Source organism: Polistes dominula, unplaced genomic scaffold, assembly GCF_049000335.1.
Source record: "Polistes dominula isolate Pdom_NZ unplaced genomic scaffold, Pdom_raw_medaka contig_168, whole genome shotgun sequence".
Lineage (NCBI taxonomy): Eukaryota > Metazoa > Arthropoda > Insecta > Hymenoptera > Vespidae > Polistes > Polistes dominula.
In genome coordinates this window covers 1496776-1514389 of record NW_028301024.1, presented here as the reverse complement: position 1 = coordinate 1514389, position 17614 = coordinate 1496776, and the positions used below count along the sequence as shown (strand labels likewise).

The window sequence follows — 17614 nt, the reverse complement described above, 5'->3', positions numbered from 1 at the left end:
TAGTAAGATTCACACGGTCCATATTACATTTATACATTTTTTAAAATTATATTTTAAAGTGAAAATGCAGGAATAAATAGAACAATTAAAACATATTATACAATTCAATTAATTTAATTCAATATATATTTAATATAGTATTTTGCTTTTATTTAAACATTTATTTTATTTAATGTATATATTAATAAAACTAAAATTTGTTTTTACCGGAAACTTGTCAGCACTTCCTTCCTCCTACTAGTTTTCCAATATCTGAATTCAAAGACTGAGAACAATCTTTATTATAACAGATAGATGTTTATCAGCTAATAAGTAGTTTTACTTAATTTTGTGCATGAAAAAAAATGCTCACATAATTATAAATTTTCAAAAAAGCATAAGATTTGTGCAGTAAATTTTGTAATTTCTAGATATTTTTTACGTAAATAGGAATATATTTTGGGAGTTCCTATTTTTCGATATTTGTTTTTTTTTAAGCCGAATCATTCTGGAATTTTCGTGAAATTGACTTGAAGTTACTAGTGAGGTGTATAACCACGGACTAATCTCCCGCAGTTAACCAATGCATTATAACATGTATCATATGATGTCATAGCAAAGACACCATGTTACTTGCTATTTTATTTGTAATACATTGTTCTGTTTTTCATTTTACTGCATAGTATCGTGATCACGGACCACAGAAAACCATATCAGTATTTACATACGGACCACGGACGACGGACCACCCAATTTGACACTCTTGGCCTAGACCCACTTTTAAAAAAGATTATTTTTCCCTATTCCTTTCTAATCTAATTTCTTAATAAATGTACTGGTTTTCTGCAATTTCATGAGACTTTCACCAGATATCGTACAAAAATAGTAATTTACACAAAAATTATTTTTCGATTTTAAACTAATTTATCACAGCGCATTGTTTAGGATATATAATACAGTACATATAATGACACATTCAAGCTTGGATTAAAAAATAAATCTCCCATTTCATTTACTAGGTCCATTTTATGACTTAAATATTAAGAGATACAACAACAAAAATAAATGTTAAACAATACCACATGTGTTTTATTTCATTGGATAATATAAACATATGGCACCGATTAATTTGAATTTATCCAACTGTAATTTTCATTTATTGCAAGCAAGTATTTAAGTTATTAATGATAGCAATTTATACTAATCGAGTGCATTATTATACATTAAATTACCTAATTCGAATTTTTTTTACTATTTGTTTAAAAAATAGGTTCAATGACACACAGGCTTTTTTCTGATTGTATAGACAGTAGATATTATTAAATATTTTGTATAATAAGTTATTTTCTTTGAATAGTAGATGAAAACAACAAAAAGTTTACTGACAATGATTATCGAGGACTCAGATAATAGACACTGACTATACAAATGACTAAATGTTATCATTGCATTATAATCACAATATAAGTATCTAATTACTTAAATTCAAGAATAAAACTACTTTATCGAAACTATTCTTTTCTTTTTTTTGGTGTTTCAACTTATTGTAGTGTGCGTGCATCAGCTCTGAACCGGAAATATTACACATATAATTAAAATTAATAATACACTAGATATGGTGCGTTTAAGTAACACAATACGAATCCTACATTGTCAAAGAGCAATTACGCTTTCTCGACCAGCACCAACGCCAATCCATTTAACTAAAAAAATAATTTGTTATGATAAAATTTACATTAATTTGCTATCCTAATGCAAATTATAAATTTTATATTTACCAGGTATATCCAAATATTGTTCTATGAACTGAATATACGTTCGTGCATTGTGTGGTAGCTTATCTATGGAACGCACACCTTCAGTTATGGATAACCATCCCTCTAAACGCTCGTATATAGCTTCAACTTTTCCCAATTCTGTTGTTGTACTTGGGAAATAATCTATTTCTTTTCCATTTATACGATACCCAATGCACACTTTCAATTCTGGTAATGTATCAAGGATATCCAATTTTGTTAAACAAATAGAGGTATATCTGTGGTAAAAATTAATTAATTACTAGAGTCAAAATTAAAAAATATTATTACTATACTTAGATTAAAAATATAACAGCTTACCCATTAACCATTGATGTATATTTAAGTAATGTTAAATCGAGCCATCCACATCTTCTCTTCCTTTTAGTAGTTACCCCATACTCGTGACCTCTAGTTTGAAGTAATTCTCCTGTTGCATCAAGAAGCTCTGTCGGGAAGGGACCATCTCCAACTCTTGTAGTGTATGCTTTTACAACGCCAATAATTTCTCCAATCGTATTAGGTGGTAAACCAAGACCTGTACAAACCCCACCTATGCTGCAATTTGAACTTGTCACGTATGGATATGTTCCAAAATCAATATCCAACATAGCAGCATTAGCACCTTCAACTAACACCTTCTTATTTTCTTTTAAAGCATGATGTAAGTATTGAACGGTTCCTTTTACAAGCGGCCTTACACGTTCTGCGTATCTGTAGAAAAAAATGTTTCAAAATAATATGAATGAGCATTCATTTTTATTTTTACAAATATATTTATAACATTATATTTACTCTTTATAACGTTCCAGTTCTGCGTTAATATCCACTTGTAATGCGGGAAACATTTTTTGATACGAGAGCACCAATGCATTGAATTTTTTGGTAAATACTTCAAAATCCCCCAAAAGATCTCCGATTCTGAGTCCATTTCTTGTAGCTTTGCTGGAATAGGTCGGTCCAATACCTTTTTTTGTAGTTCCCAAAGACTGATTTCCCTTCTCTAATTCTTGTAATCCATCCACCTGTTGATGCAAATCAAATACCAGATGTGCTCGATCCGATATGATGAGTCGATCTTTCCAATCTTTAAGTCCTTTGGCTTCATTTTTTGCTAATTCTTCGAAAAGACCTGGGAGATGAATAACTACCCCATTTCCTGCAAACAAAATGCAATTTTTTTTTTAATGAAATATAATTTTCTATTTAAAAAATATATATGTAAGTATATTTACATGTGCATATAAGTGGCTAGAACATAAGTAATACATTATATTGATTTTATCAATCAGTGAGATTTATAATAAGACAAAGGAAAAAAGGAAAAAAAAAAGAATTTTTACAGACATGTATATACATATAATAAAAAAATAGAACAGTGCTCTAGTTTCCTGCTTTCGTAAAAAGATCTTTTTTTTTTATCGAATTACCATTAATTATTATTTAGAATGGTTTAATTTTTGTTAATTGTATATGAATATACCTATAACATTATATATTAAGCATTTCTGCGTCTTGCAGGTTTTTGATTTACAGTCGATTTAGCATAGAATGTCAGTGTATTAGATGATTGGTTTTATTTTGTATTTTTTAAATTTATTTTTCTTTTTTGATTTCGAAACACGAAGAAGAACCAGACTATTAAACTTTATTTGTTGATTTGAAAATATTACCTATAACGGATTTGCATCTGGGATTGATTATTCCACTAGGCAGAAGGTGAAAGTCGAATTCGGCACCTTCTGCAACTACAGTATGCCCTGCATTATTTCCTCCCTGTGAAATCACAGTAATATTTGAAGAGCCAGGGCTTTCACCAGCCATAAAAGAATCAATATAATTTATCTCATATATATTGATATATAAAAACTTTTTTTGGTTTCCAAATATGCCTGTTTTTAATATATGATATAGAAAAAATATACGAATAAAAGCTAGACGAGAGACCTAGTTTCATTGTTTCAATTTTCTTACTTTATATCGATTACGTTCTACCTAAAAAATTTTTTAAATGAATTTTTTTATTTTTTCTAACGATAAGCATCAATTACCTCACATATTTAACTAATTTACTATATAACACTTTGATAACGAAATGTTTGACTCTTTTATCTTAAAAAAATAATATATATATATATTAGATCCTTTTCTATACTAATAGATTACAAAACATCTAGTTTTTTTTTAAATAGTTCATAAAGCTAATATTATACAATTTCAGATACTTTTTTATACTGTGATTCATAAATAAACAATTTATGTGTTAAATAGCGAGATATTTAAATGCAGTATCTTAAGATAAACGTTTAAAAGTTTCTCATAGTATTGTATGTTTCATCTTCAATATTATATTTTATAAAAACATTAAAAAAATAAAAATAATTTAGAAATAAAAAATGCTTACTCCTTTTTATGGCTACTTATAGAATATTATTTATAAATTTAATAATAATAATAATAATAATAATAATAATATAGTATATCTAAAAAGTAACACTTTAAAAGAAAAATCACATAAGATTAATAAAAAAAAAAAAAATAAACAGGAAACAAATTAAAAGGACAACACGTGAATGTCGTCAACGATCTTCCAAAGTTCAATTTATCTAATAATCAAGAATTATGTAATGCCAGGTGTCGAATATAAAAGAGGTTATACATATATTCGAGGTTGAAACTTCTAATGTAAGATCCATCGAACAAATGACGTTTTGTCTAAAAATATAACATTAAAAGATTAAAGTAAATATGTGCATGTATTTCATATGTAATAAATTAAACACCACATAACCAATACAAAAGAGAAGTAAAAAATAAATAAAAAAAATATCTGTATTGAACTATTTCAATGTATATACGAAATATGTTTCCAACAATAGAAAGAAACGAAACAAAACGAAACGAAATAATTGGCAAGGACATAATGATAGTTTAAATAAAATCTTTCTTAAGAACTTTCGAGAAAATAAATCTTTTATAAATGTTTTTGTTGGAAACTTATCACGATTAACGTATTTATTTAGTTTGAATTAAGAAAAAAAGGCGCCAAACTTATTTACGATGTTTATATCGATTAATCGAAAAGGAAATAATAACAAGAAGAGGAATTGAAATAGAGAGAAATAAAGAAAGAAAAATATAGAAAAATATAAAAAAGGAGAGAAGGGGAAAGAGAGACAAGAAAAGAGAGAGGTAAACAAGAAAATAATAAGAATGAATAACAAAAAAAAAGAAGTATAATATAGTAAAATACTTACTTGACATCTACAGACGATATCAGCATCAGTGGCTAACATGTCCACAACTTTTCCCTTGCCTTCATCGCCCCATTGCGCGCCAAGGACTACCGTGACCTTGGAAACGAGCCCACTCGTGGATGTTCTCTGTTTCTTTCTTGGTGAGCCCAGATTACCATCACCGTTAGTCTGTTGGACGGAATGTTGTTGCATCCTCGTACAAGAAGACATATTCGTCCAGTCTAAAGATTCCTCGAAGATTTGTCGAAGAACTCAAACGAAATGATTTTGTGGGATCGAAGCAGACACACGACGCTAACTTCTCCCTCTCTCTCTTTCTCCCTTCTTCTTTCTCTCACTCGTTTAATCGTTCGCTTTCTCGCCCGGAAGTCCGATCCGTTACGAACTAAACCAGCTGACGACACACGATATGGATGAAATAATAATTTTCCTGTCCCGCCACCGCGGGCGCGTGCGCATGCGTAATTCGATGACGACAAACAATAATGTAACAATGAGATAAGTCACCCCGTGACTGTAAATTACGATATTTTAATCACTTTTATTTTTATTCTTTCATACCTTATCTATGGATGGATAAATGCATGATGTGTACATATTTATACAAATGATTAATGAATTCTTTTAATTGTCGAATAAATTAATTTCATGTGATATCATTTTATATAAGTATGTATGTAAATATAGATAGTATATTACATATCTTTCTTTTTGTAAGGGAAATCCCAAAAGTCATATTTACAGATTAGAAGTTTTGTTTGTATGGTACTATCTTTTAAAAATAATCATGTATATTAGTAAATAAGAATATCTTTTTACTCTGTTGTAAAAGTAAATTTTTTTAATAATGTAATATAGTATGTAATTACATTTAAAAACTATCAATTTTATAGCTTTTATAGAGAAAGATGATAGAACAGAATAGATGGTATATATTTAGTAAAATAATATAAAATAAACAAATAAATTGTGTGTATAAAACTTTGTTAGTAAAAAAAAAAAAACAAGAAACAACCTAGTACATATATACATATATAGTACGCACTAAAATTCCAAATTACATATGATAATCTTTTAACGAAGTAATCTAACAATTAAATTGCGTTAACATAATCTTCGACGTAATTGACTTCTTTTGGTTAAGTAGTGGTCTACTTTAATTTATTTATTATCGATCAAGATAATCGATTATAAGAGAGATTATAAGAGAGTAAGTAAGTAAGAAATCGATTTATTTAAAATTCGTTATACGAGAGTTGGTTGGAAAATTTCAAAATTATGCTTAAAAATATAAGTAATTTTGATCCGACAAAAATTATTTTTATGTTAGACTCATAACTTTTTAACCCACTTATGTATATTAGATAATACTTTTCTTTCGTATATGTTATATTTTTCTCTTTTCTTTTCTTTTATTTAAGATTACTTATCATTGACCTCATATATCAATTAGATTTATAGACAAATATCTATTTCAATCGTCTACCCTTTCGGCCTCTCTTATCACCTCTTTAAATTTCAAATCAACGCGCGTATTCTTAAACACTATCTTTGCATGAGTCGCATAAAATTATGACTCAAGGATTTTTCATATATCTCTCTTATTCTCTCCTTTTCTTTCTGACTTCGAAACATCTTAATGATCCGACGTAAATTATATACAATGTATACTTATGTGTGGATATTAAAAATGTAAATGTATTCATGCATGCGTTCTCATATTGCGTAAGCTAAAGATGATTAGCTTACGATAATATAAGCGAAAAGGGTTCGTAGTATTAAGCGGTATTATTCTTTGACTACATTTTTACGACATTGCAACAGTGTACGAAAAAAAGGAAATTTGAATGTATTTCAAAGTTCAACTATTTAAAATATAATCTATCGATTTGATTGATTATTTGATCCGCATAATCAAAATCGATTAACTCGACTAACTCAAAGTTAATTCTATTGTGCAGGTTTTAAACGAAACATCTTCTTATTATCCATGCTTTTCTTATTTTTTATTTTCATTTTCAATGAAACGTTTATATAAAAAAAAACGTTTAAACTTATTAATTATTATATTTGCAATGCGTAAGTTTTTTATCTTTACACTTGTTATAATCTTATTGGGAAAAATTTAAATACATGAAATCGAATTTCTTTTTTTCCTGTTTCATATATCATCGACGCTACGTATGTAAAGAAGAAGGAAAAATAAGGTGTTCAGAAGAATATAGAAAATGGAAACAAATCGATTTCATTTGATTTAATGCATGACATTTATGTATATAGTTTAGTTGACGAAGATTGAGAAGCAGAGAAGTTCAAAGAAGAGGTTCAATATTTACATCGAAGAGATGGATCTATTACCGGATTAGTTGACCCCCGTGGCTTTTTAATTATTTAAGCTCGAATAGATCGAAACATCTGCTACCCTATAGAAAAGCAAGCATTACACGCTTGCCGAAAGATTTCTTCTACCCCCCTTCTATCCCATCCACAATTTTTTTTGTTATTGAGTGATGTATACCGGGAGTATCAATTACATTGTTATTACCGTTGGCTGTTCGAAAGATGTGGTCGCAAGATAATGCACTGTTATAAGAGCATGCACACAAAAGAAGGGCAGGTACTGCGTTAAACCACTACCATGCAACTACAACCACCACTACCACTATTACTACTATCATCATCATCATCATCATCATCATCATCGTCATCATCGACAAAACCCATGCACAAGAGTTTCCTATACGAGGAAAGCGATAGCCATCAATGGTTGTTGTGCAACTATGCTTGTCTAATTTGGATTTACTACAAAATGGATATACCTTAGCGAAAATAAAAGGTGGGGTATCTAAATACTACTCAGATGTAGTATATATAAAGGAACGAAGGGCCAAGCCCTACGATTTATTTCCTTTGCACCATCCAATACTCTATTTCTCTCTCATCATTCGCGATGAACTCATCGTTGCCAAAATCACGTTCCGAAAGGAGTGACTTTAGTATAGCACGAATTTTGGCTAACGACCATGGCGTATCTAAGGATATAGTAACATCTAAAGATTTAAATAATTGTGTTGATACTGTTGTTAATCAATTACATGATCAAAGCATGAAATTTCGACGAGAAAATGACGATGATATTAAAAAAGTGACCAATCTTGTTAATAGTCGTGATTTTGATTTAAGATCGATCGATCAACTCACCAGGAAGATTAACGAAGAAGAAGATGACGATAATGATGGATCTAACGTAATACAGGGATCTATTGCGCAGTCGCGTTCGATCAACACAAAATACGAAGATGACGTTAGAAGAAACGAAGTCACAGCATCTTATGAGAAAAATCAAAGAAACGAATTAACTTGGCTACAATACACGAGATATAAACCACCTAAATTACCTAGAAGAAGCTTCATTGGTAAAAATACTAAAAGACGACCCGGAATTCATCCACGCATACCGTTCTCTTCGTTTCAGCTTCGAGTTCTTGAAGAAAAGTATAAAGAAAATGCTTATTTGTCAAGGGAAGACGCGTATGATATATCAACTGAATTGAGACTTCCTGAAAGTAGAGTAAGTTATTCAATCTGCTTATTTTTTTTATTCATTTATTAGTTTCATATTTAATTCATGGATATCTTTCACGCAACAAAATTTAATGATATTAAAAAAACGAATCGTTATTTGTGATTACGAATTAAAAAAGAAGACCGGAAAGTCATCAGATTTTGGTTTTTTATATTTTCTTTAATTTAATACTATTTATCTTATTTTTGTTACGTGCAACAGAATCTCGAGATATAAAAGAAACGAATCATTACAATTGGATTATTGCAAGTTAAAAATATGTACTTATACACGTTCTCGTGAATTACCAAATGTTTTGGTATTACGCCAAAAATCTTTTCTCGTTGTAGTGTACGTATGTTTCTTTAGAACAAACAATAAATTTCCATATTAGTTTACTATTTTCGTTTGCTTTGTAAATATAGATTTATATGATTTATACATTTTTTTAAGGTTTCAGTTAATCTACGTATAAAATAAAAAGTTAATTGTTTTTTCAAATGATTTCATTTTATTATAAATTTACAGGTAAAGATCTGGTTTCAAAATCGCCGTGCACGGGATAGGCGAGAATCAAATAATGTTATGGCAATTACGTAATAAAAGATTTTAGAGTGATGATATGCAATAACAATGATGCGACGAAGAATAATGGGGGAAAATAAGTAAACTAATAATATAATTGTTTACATAAATTCCATATATTTGTCTGTTGTACATAAAGTTCATAACGCCTTAGAAAGTAGAAATATTATTTAAAATGTGTGTTGATTAATTTTATTAAATTAACTTGTAATCTTATATTTTTGTATACTTTAATACCAGATGAAATATTTTAAAAAATTATTTATTATAACATCACTTTAATATAAAACAAGAAATATAATGAGATACATATATTTAAAATTTTTTTCCTTATTATATTTCTATCTAATTTGTGTATTATTTCTATAGATACATACATATATTTTTTTAAATATATTGGTCCGTGCAAAGTAACACGCTATCTTTATAACATCCTTTCTCCTTAATATATTTTATTACATTTTATTACAATTTATTAAGGATAAATATTTATTGACTATGTTACATGGAAATAAAATACTATTGTATAAATTAAATCTGTTCACTTTTTTTAACACTTTACCGACCGCTAGTGGTTCAACAGCGCTAACCAACCAGCCACAGATTCTGCATGCCATGCAGATTATTCCACACAATTATAGGTCGATAAGTGTTGGTGACAAAAAGCTGATTAATAGACTATTGGTCGGTAAAGTGTTAATAGGTATTTGAAGTTTATAATTTTACATAAAATATTTTTTCTTGTAATAAGATGATTGCATTATATCAAAAAAGAAGTTCTAGAATAATCAATTCTTATACACTTTCTTCCGCTTTCGTCAATGATGAATACCGGAAACTTTTAATTTCTTCGGTTGACGGATGGCTCGTCCTGTTTCACTGTCCGAAGATTCAGATTCAGAATCATTGTAATTATTCATTCCTATCGAATCAGATTTAGATACCTCACATGTTTCTGCAGCAAAGTTTCCAGTTATTTTGGCTTTCTCTAGCGTTCTTACTGATTATACATAAAAAAGAAAATAAACATAATTACATTGTAAATGATTTGCTTTAGAGCAATTCCTAATTATTAGATTAACTTATACTTTCTTTTCTTTTTTTTTAAATCAAATGTTAATACAGGTAACCCTCTTATAACACGATAGATAAGTTCCTAGAAAATGGCACGCTGTGTGAAACCGTGTCATATAATACTCAGAGTTCATTATTACTTCACATCATTATTTTAAAGTAATTTTATTTTTAAATATATTAAACAAAATCAAGTTATCTAATACTATAAAAGTACAAAGTATTGTACAAAGGTTTTCGTAATTTATGAATCATATTATAGCAAAACCATGTCATAGGATACTGTGTTGTAGAAAAGTTACCTGAATACTATAATACTATATATAATATATAATAATATACTCTCTCTCGGACATTCATTATTTGACATGACAGAAATCTTACTTTGAGTTTCCAATAGACTGTTTTGCCTTTTCAAATCATCGATGTCCTGTTGATGCGAAGAATTTTTACGTCGCATGAATTGTATGTATTCGGCTGCTTTTTTAAGTATTTGCGCTCTGCTTGCAACTTTTTCACCTTGTAAAGCAGGAACAGAATCCCTAAGGCTTGAAAAACTATCCTTGATATGATCTCTTCTCTTACGCTCTAATGCATTATGGTGTGCACGTTTTTCAGCCTATGCATGAAAGTATAATACATAACCTTAATATATAATTAATAAAAGTATAATAACAAACCATAATATTTTAATATCCACTAACAATAATAATAATAATAATAATAATAATAATAATAATAATAATAATAATAATAATAAACAATAATAATATACATTAATACACAGGGATAATTTATTCTCAAGATATTATATACATTTAAAAAAAAATAAAATATATTAGGTTACACACTCAAATGTAAACACTACTATTATTAAGAAATTTTAACTAATTAAATAGATTACAAGTGCTCAAGATAATCTGAATAAATTGAGAATAAAAAAATCGAAATAACATAGTCATTAAGGTTATTAAATTCGTTTTCTTATGCTCTGCAAAAATATTGTAAACAAAATGTATAGTTTCATTTGAAAAACCATCGATAACCTTGAAATTGGATAAAAAAAATGATCTTAAGAAAAAATCTTTCAATCATTATATTTCCCCGTGCGATAATGCAACTTTTGATTTAAGGTTATTAAGGTTTATTTCACACAATTGTAAACAAAGAAGATATTCACGTGTTCTGCTTCTCGTGACTCTCTCCCTGTATATATACTTATTATACACACGTACATACGTACGGATATATCTTATAACGTTAAAAATAAATTCTATACGTTATTAGAAATCCATGTAAATTAACTTACTTGGGAATAATACTGTGTATTATTGGAATGTCTCTGCCTAGAGTCAGAGTCATCTCCTTCCTGTTTATAAAATGGATATATTATTTATATCAACTACCAATACACGCATTTAATACTTACATCACTTTCTATATCAATATCTCGATCATCATCACTCATGTTTATTCCTTAACTCCCAGTTGTTATTCGATAACGTAAACAGAAAAACTATCTATAAGTTACTTCTGACACCAACTTATTCACCTAAACGATTAAATCAACGCCGTACACTATGTGCTTGGCAAGATTACAAAATACTTGTTACCAACTTATGAAAATGTTATTATGAAACAGACATGGATACAGTCAATCGGTTATATTAAACATATCTACTTATTTTTAGTTTGTTGGAATTCTGATTAATAGGAGGTTTAATGAAAGATTTTCATCTAATGTACATTTATCAATTATGTTACTGATTATCACATAAATTCTGATTGGTTTTCATTTCAATTTGAAAATGAATGAATGTCGCTTGATGTGGGGAATTATCGTACGATGAAAATGCTCCTTTATGTCATTCTGATTACGAAAGTACGTTTCGGTGAAGCATATTCTTTCTAATATCTACAAATTAGAATCGTCAAAGTTTTCCATTTTATTATAAATATATATATATATATATATATATATATAATATCTAAATATATATAAATATCTATATATAATATCTAAATATATATAATATCTAAATATATATAAATATCTATATATAATATCTAAATATATATAAATATCTACATAATATATAATATGTAATATATATATAATATGTAGATATACACATGATGTTTAAATTAAGGATTTTTAAATTTAAATATAACTAGGAAGAGAAAGAGAGGGAGTGAGATAAATAAAAAAAAGGGAAGGAGAGACACGCTGCTAAGCATAAGACGCATATATGATATATATTTTGAAAAAGACCATTCGAACAGCTGATTCGACAAATGTACTTTTGACGCGTGGTTGCCGTTAAATGTAATAGGAATGTAAGTGACGTGTAGAATCTATCGGTGAAACTCTGTGATCAACATAGTTCTATTAAATTCATGAAATCTAAATCTGTTAAGTGTTATGAAAATCAGTGGTATAATCGATCTTCAATGTCATATATTATTTAATATGAAATATGTACGTTGACGTGTCCTAATGACGTAATTTTTATCTCAAAAAGAAAATATATACGTACGTATACATATATCCATCCCCCTGTAGAAGATAATGTGTTGTGTTTTACACGTACATACGCATTGAGAGAAAATTAAATAGATTATTTGTGAAGATTCTATTTGCAATGAAGATATTAAAATTACCTGATCATCTCTCATGAGACTATAATTATATAAATAGTGGAAAAAAAATATGAAGCCTAATCAAAGTGTATTACTTTTCTTGCTCGCTTTGGTTATGTTTTCCATAGCGGATAACGAAAATGATGGAAAAAAATCTGCTGATATAACGGATAAATCTAATTCTAAAGATGATAATAAAGATAATAAACCTGTCGAGGATTCCAAAGAGGCGTTCGAACAGCTACAAGAATTTTATGCTTTACATGACACTATGTTAAAAATTGTACCGGATATACTTAATGAAAATCTTCCTAAACCATTAAAAGAGGAATCTGATAGTGAATCTGATACAACTAATAATAAAGAATCCGTAGAAACTATTGCGTTAAGGAATCAAGTATTATGGATGAAAAACATATTGGATCAAAATAAAGATACAGATACTGATACCGTGGATACTAAATTACAATCATCCGAAGAAGAGATTTTAGTTTCTTGGGCAGATGAAGAACCTTTTGAAAGTACTGAAGAAGAAGTTAAAGAATCTTTAACACCGGAACAACAGAAAGGTAAATTAAAAAGATGTATATCTAATGTATATTCTATTGTTTTCTTATTTCAATAAAATCAATTAGAATATTGGTATATAACTGTTTTATTAAATACTATTACTTTTATTATATAAATATCTTATTATGATTATACACATTTTAGCCGAACTGTTGTTCAAAAATGCTCAAAATTTATTAAATGCGACACGAGCAAACAAAGTGGAAGCATTCAAGTTTATCAATGCAGCAGCAATGCTGGGACATAAGGAAGCTAGGTCTATGTTGGCATGGGCCCAATTACTTGGAGATCCCATGAGTGTCGCTCCTCAAACTCGTTCTCAATACATTTCTGCTGCATACCAAATATTTAATGAATTGTCTAAAACAGGCTTACCATCTGCGCATATGGTTTGCATATGATTTAATAGAAATATTAAATTAATATTATAATGTTGAAAGAGTAATAAATATTATTTTTACAGGGTATGGGATTTTTATATGCAACTGGATTAAGTGGAGTCAATGCTTCCCAAGCAAAAGCTTTGTTACATTATACGATGGCAGCTTTGGGAGGTGATCCTCGTGCACAAATGGTTTTAGGATACAGAAATTGGGCAGGAGTAACAACTCCTGTCTCATGCGAACGAGCATTAGATTATTATAGAAAAGTAGCTAATAAAGTTGCAGAGGAGGTATCTCTTAGTGGCGGACCAGTTGTGCAACGTGTCAGACTTTTAGATGAATATGAAAATCCTGGATACAGTTCTGGAATTTTTGATAGGGATTTAATAGAATATTATCAACTATTAGCAGAACAAGGAGACGTACAGGCTCAAGTAGGTCTCGGTCAACTTCATTATCAAGGAGGTAGAGGAGTACCTTTAGATCATCAAAGAGCATTACAATATTTCCTACATGCCGCTGATGCAGGCAATCCTATTGCCATGGCATTTTTAGGAAAGGTACGAGGAATACAAATAGCCATTTTTATCTATATAATTAATTTTTCTTATCGCATATCCTTGTATGCAGATTTATCTTGAGGGAAGCGATATAGTAAAACAAGATAATGAAACGGCATACATGTATTTCAAAAAAGCTGCTGATCTGGGAAATCCTGTTGGTCAAAGTGGCTTAGGAATGATGTATTTGTATGGAAAAGGTGTTGAAAGAGATACAGCCAAAGCTTTGCAATACTTCAGTCAAGCTGCAGAGCAAGGATGGGTAGATGGTCAACTTCAACTGGGCAATATGTATTTTAGTATGTATATGTAGTGATTACTACATTAAGTTCAATTTTAAAGAGCTAGTATAATGCTTATTAAATACTTATTTTCTCTTTATATATGTATATATGTTTATACAAATATTTTTCTAAAGGTGGAATCGGAGTAAGAAAAGATTATAAATTAGCAAACAAGTATTTTAATTTGGCCAGTCAATCAGGCCACGTTTTAGCATTTTATAATCTTGCTCAAATGCATGCGACCGGAACTGGCATGATGCGAAGTTGTCCAACAGCTGTAGAATTATTAAAAACTGTTGCTGAGAGAGGAAAATGGAGTGAGCAATTAATAATAGCACATAACAACTACAGAGAAGGGAAAATATATGAAGCATTTATCAACTATTATCTTCTTGCTGAAATGGGTTATGAAGTTGCTCAAAGTAATGCAGCATTTATTTTGGACAAAGGTGAAAGTACCATTTTTACGGAAGAGCAAGGATTAGTTCGAGCTTTACAACTTTGGGCAAGAGCTGCTGCTCAAGGATATTCTGCGGCGCAGGTTTAGATTTTGTCTATGGTTAAAATAGAAATAATATATGGGGCATTCCACGTCAAATCGGCCACTTTTGACCACGACCCCTTTCGATTTGGCTGAAAGTTTTTTATCCTATTTTACCCTATGAAAAACAATTTTCAGAATTTTTTCAAATTTTTTTACCAAACCCGAAAAAAAATTATTAATTTTTGAAAAAAATAGCTCTTTTTTTAAAAATGGCTATAACTTCTTCAAAATTCAACTTATTGGGACGTTTTTTTTTTAATTTTTGTTTTTAAATGTATTTTTCAGAAAAAATACAAAAAAATTAAAAAATTATAAAGTCCATGAAATTTTCGCATTTTTTGAGAAAAGCCGTTATTTTCTCGAAGTTCGCCATTTTTCATGTTTTTTTATTTTCTAAAAAAAAACTTTGACTAAATCTGCGATTATTCCCGCCAGTCCCAGAGTGGGCTGAGTTAGTTTCCTATTTTTTTTATTTAATTGAAAAAAAATTTTTAAATTTTCAAAATTTTTAATTTATTTTTTTTTTTTAATTAAATTAATGCAATTAAACAATTTTACAATATTATATACTTAATTAATAGTCTTAAAATACAAAGTTTAAAAAAAAAAATCATTTTAAATTTTGAAAATTGAAAAATTTTTTTTTCGATCAAATAAAAAAAATAAAAAACTAACTCGGCCCACTCAGGGACTAGCGGGGATAATCGCAGAATTGTCAAAGTATTTTTTTAGAGAATAAAAAAAAATAAAAAATAGCGAACTTCTAGAAAATAACGGTTTTTCTCAAAAAATGCGAAAATTTCATGGACTTTATAATTTTTTAATTTTTTTGTATTTTTTCTGAAAAGTACATTTAAAAACAAAAATTAAAACAAAAACGTCCCAATAGGTTGAATTTTGAAGAAGTTATAGCCATTTAAAAAAAAAGAGCCATTTTTTTTCAAAAATTAATAATTTTTTTTCGGGTTTGGTAAAAAAATTTGAAAAAATTCTGAAAATTGTTTTTCATAGGGTAAAATAGGATAAAAAACTTTCAGCCAAATCGAAAGGGGTCGGGGTCAAAAGTGGCCGATTTGACGTGGAATGCTCCATATACATTCCAAATATGTGTATATTAAAAAGAATATAATTTTTTAATAGGTTAAACTTGGCGATGCTCATTATTATGGAAGAGGAACGAAAGTAGATTATGAGGCAGCAGCAAGTCATTATCGTTCAGCTTCTGAACAACAGCACAATGCTCAAGCTATGTTTAATTTGGGTTATATGCACGAACGTGGCCTAGGATTAGCTAAAGATCGTCATTTAGCTAAACGATGTTACGATTTAGCAGCGGAAGCAAGTCCTGATGCGCGAGTACCTGTTGCTTTAGCCTTGATCAAACTTTCTTTCTTATTTGGACTGGACTATTTACAAGAATTTAATCTGATCGATCAATTAGATAAATGGGACCAATTGCTTGGTCAGAATTGGGATCTGTATTTAATCGGATTTCTAACAGGAATGCTCAGTCTTATCATATACTTCCGCAGGCCACAGCCACCTCCTCCACCACCAAGACCTGTACCTCCTGTAAACTAAATTTTTATATTATCTCTTGCATTTTGTGTACATGTGCTATTTTAAGCTAAGCTCGGAATCTACTTTATATAAAAAGAAAAAGAAAGGAAAAAGAAAAACTTCGTTAAATTGACTGCGACACTGTTGATAATGAAATTAAAAGTTTGTGTTTTTTTCTCTTTTTTTTCTCTCTTTCTAGATCATAAGCTATATAAATCATATACATATAGTGATTTTTTAAATAATTTTCTTTCTTGTACAGTTTAACCACTTGTGAAGCGTATATAAAATTTTTTACAAAATATTTCATGTGCAAGTAAAACAACAAATATATATATAAAGTATATATAAGTATATATAAAAACCTTATATCATTTAATGAATTGCCAATGGTAAATTTGTGAATGCATAAACATTTTTTTAAAGATGAATTAGTAATAAATAAAAATTGTATTATATCTTTACAGATGTAATTAAACTCATTAGTATTATTTGCAGTTTCTGAGCTTAGCTTCTAGAACGTTTAGTTTTATTGCAAAAAGAAAAATCATCCGGATGTTAATATATACCAATATTTTCGTTCCTTTCCTTTGCTAATCAAGTAAAATACCTGAAATATTATTTACCATTTTCAAAATTAAATTTGACAATGCACATATATATTATTTCAATGGTTATATCTTAAAGAATCGGGATGCCTTTCCAAGTGGATAATTATACAGTGATTTTGTACAAATAAATAAATTAAAGAGTAATATTTCAAATGATATCATGTTTGTTATTATTTAAAATTTAAAATCGCATATATATAGTATTT

General features: G+C 28.8%; 4 protein-coding genes across 7 annotated transcripts; 2 read left to right on the top strand and 2 right to left on the bottom strand.

The window, feature by feature from the left end:
• Nucleotides 1–985: 985 nt before the first annotated feature.
• Nucleotides 986–8249, bottom strand: Adss (adenylosuccinate synthetase). 2 transcript variants are annotated; one of them, XM_015336236.2, is made up of 7 exons: nt 8234–8249; nt 5033–5426; nt 3449–3551; nt 2571–2934; nt 2097–2489; nt 1758–2014; nt 986–1682 (listed from the first exon to the last, which is right to left on the bottom strand). In XM_015336236.2, exons 2-7 carry the CDS (start codon nt 5240–5242, stop codon nt 1633–1635), a joined length of 1377 nt encoding a protein of 458 aa, XP_015191722.1. In that variant the 5' UTR covers nt 5243–5426; nt 8234–8249; the 3' UTR covers nt 986–1632. The 2 variants fall into 2 exon arrangements, with proteins under 2 accessions (XP_015191722.1, XP_015191711.1); XM_015336225.2 differs by lacking the exon at nt 8234–8249 and adding an exon at nt 7852–7866.
• On the top strand, nt 7950–9398 carry LOC107074578 (uncharacterized). The gene is made up of 2 exons (XM_015336168.2): nt 7950–8603; nt 9126–9398. Exons 1-2 carry the CDS (start codon nt 7983–7985, stop codon nt 9195–9197), a joined length of 693 nt encoding a protein of 230 aa, XP_015191654.1. The 5' UTR covers nt 7950–7982; the 3' UTR covers nt 9198–9398.
• Max (MYC associated factor X) lies at nt 9277–12078 on the bottom strand. 3 transcript variants are annotated; one of them, XM_089174264.1, is made up of 4 exons: nt 11686–12078; nt 11566–11625; nt 10641–10875; nt 9277–10137 (listed from the first exon to the last, which is right to left on the bottom strand). In XM_089174264.1, the coding sequence occupies exons 1-4, from the start codon at nt 11722–11724 to the stop codon at nt 10001–10003; spliced, it is 471 nt and encodes a 156-aa protein (XP_089030390.1). In that variant the 5' UTR covers nt 11725–12078; the 3' UTR covers nt 9277–10000. The 3 variants fall into 3 exon arrangements, with proteins under 3 accessions (XP_089030390.1, XP_015174534.1, XP_015174541.1); XM_015319048.2 differs by having other exon boundaries at nt 9277–10182; nt 11686–12007; XM_015319055.2 differs by lacking the exon at nt 11566–11625 and having other exon boundaries at nt 9277–10182; nt 11686–12039.
• Nucleotides 12079–12408: 330 nt separating this feature from the next.
• Nucleotides 12409–17564, top strand: Hrd3 (HMG-coA reductase degradation 3). Its single transcript, XM_015318093.2, has 6 exons — nt 12409–13465; nt 13611–13855; nt 13930–14409; nt 14480–14708; nt 14828–15234; nt 16378–17564. Exons 1-6 carry the CDS (start codon nt 12967–12969, stop codon nt 16816–16818), a joined length of 2301 nt encoding a protein of 766 aa, XP_015173579.1. The 5' UTR covers nt 12409–12966; the 3' UTR covers nt 16819–17564.
• Nucleotides 17565–17614: the final 50 nt, after the last annotated feature.

Excerpts from the sequence above, each read along its gene's own strand:
- Adss (XM_015336236.2), bottom strand. The coding sequence starts at position 5,242 with ATGTCTTCTTGTACGAGGATGCAACAACATTCCGTCCAACAGACTAAC. Across the intron at positions 2,935-3,448 it reads CAGATGCAAATCCGTTATAG|GAAATGGGGTAGTTATTCAT; the intron begins GTAATATTTTCA and ends TTTTGTTTGCAG. Across the intron at positions 1,683-1,757 it reads ACAATATTTGGATATACCTG|TTAAATGGATTGGCGTTGGT; the intron begins GTAAATATAAAA and ends TTATTTTTTTAG.
- LOC107074578 (XM_015336168.2), top strand. The coding sequence starts at position 7,983 with ATGAACTCATCGTTGCCAAAATCACGTTCCGAAAGGAGTGACTTTAGT. Across the intron at positions 8,604-9,125 it reads TGAGACTTCCTGAAAGTAGA|GTAAAGATCTGGTTTCAAAA; the intron begins GTAAGTTATTCA and ends ATAAATTTACAG.
- Max (XM_015319048.2), bottom strand. The coding sequence starts at position 11,724 with ATGAGTGATGATGATCGAGATATTGATATAGAAAGTGAT. Across the intron at positions 11,626-11,685 it reads ATATTGATATAGAAAGTGAT|GAAGGAGATGACTCTGACTC; the intron begins GTAAGTATTAAA and ends TTTTATAAACAG. Across the intron at positions 10,183-10,640 it reads CAGTCTATTGGAAACTCAAA|TAAGAACGCTAGAGAAAGCC; the intron begins GTAAGATTTCTG and ends ATGTATAATCAG.
- Hrd3 (XM_015318093.2), top strand. The coding sequence starts at position 12,967 with ATGAAGCCTAATCAAAGTGTATTACTTTTCTTGCTCGCTTTGGTTATG. Across the intron at positions 14,709-14,827 it reads ACTGGGCAATATGTATTTTA|GTGGAATCGGAGTAAGAAAA; the intron begins GTATGTATATGT and ends ATTTTTCTAAAG. Across the intron at positions 15,235-16,377 it reads AAGGATATTCTGCGGCGCAG|GTTAAACTTGGCGATGCTCA; the intron begins GTTTAGATTTTG and ends ATTTTTTAATAG.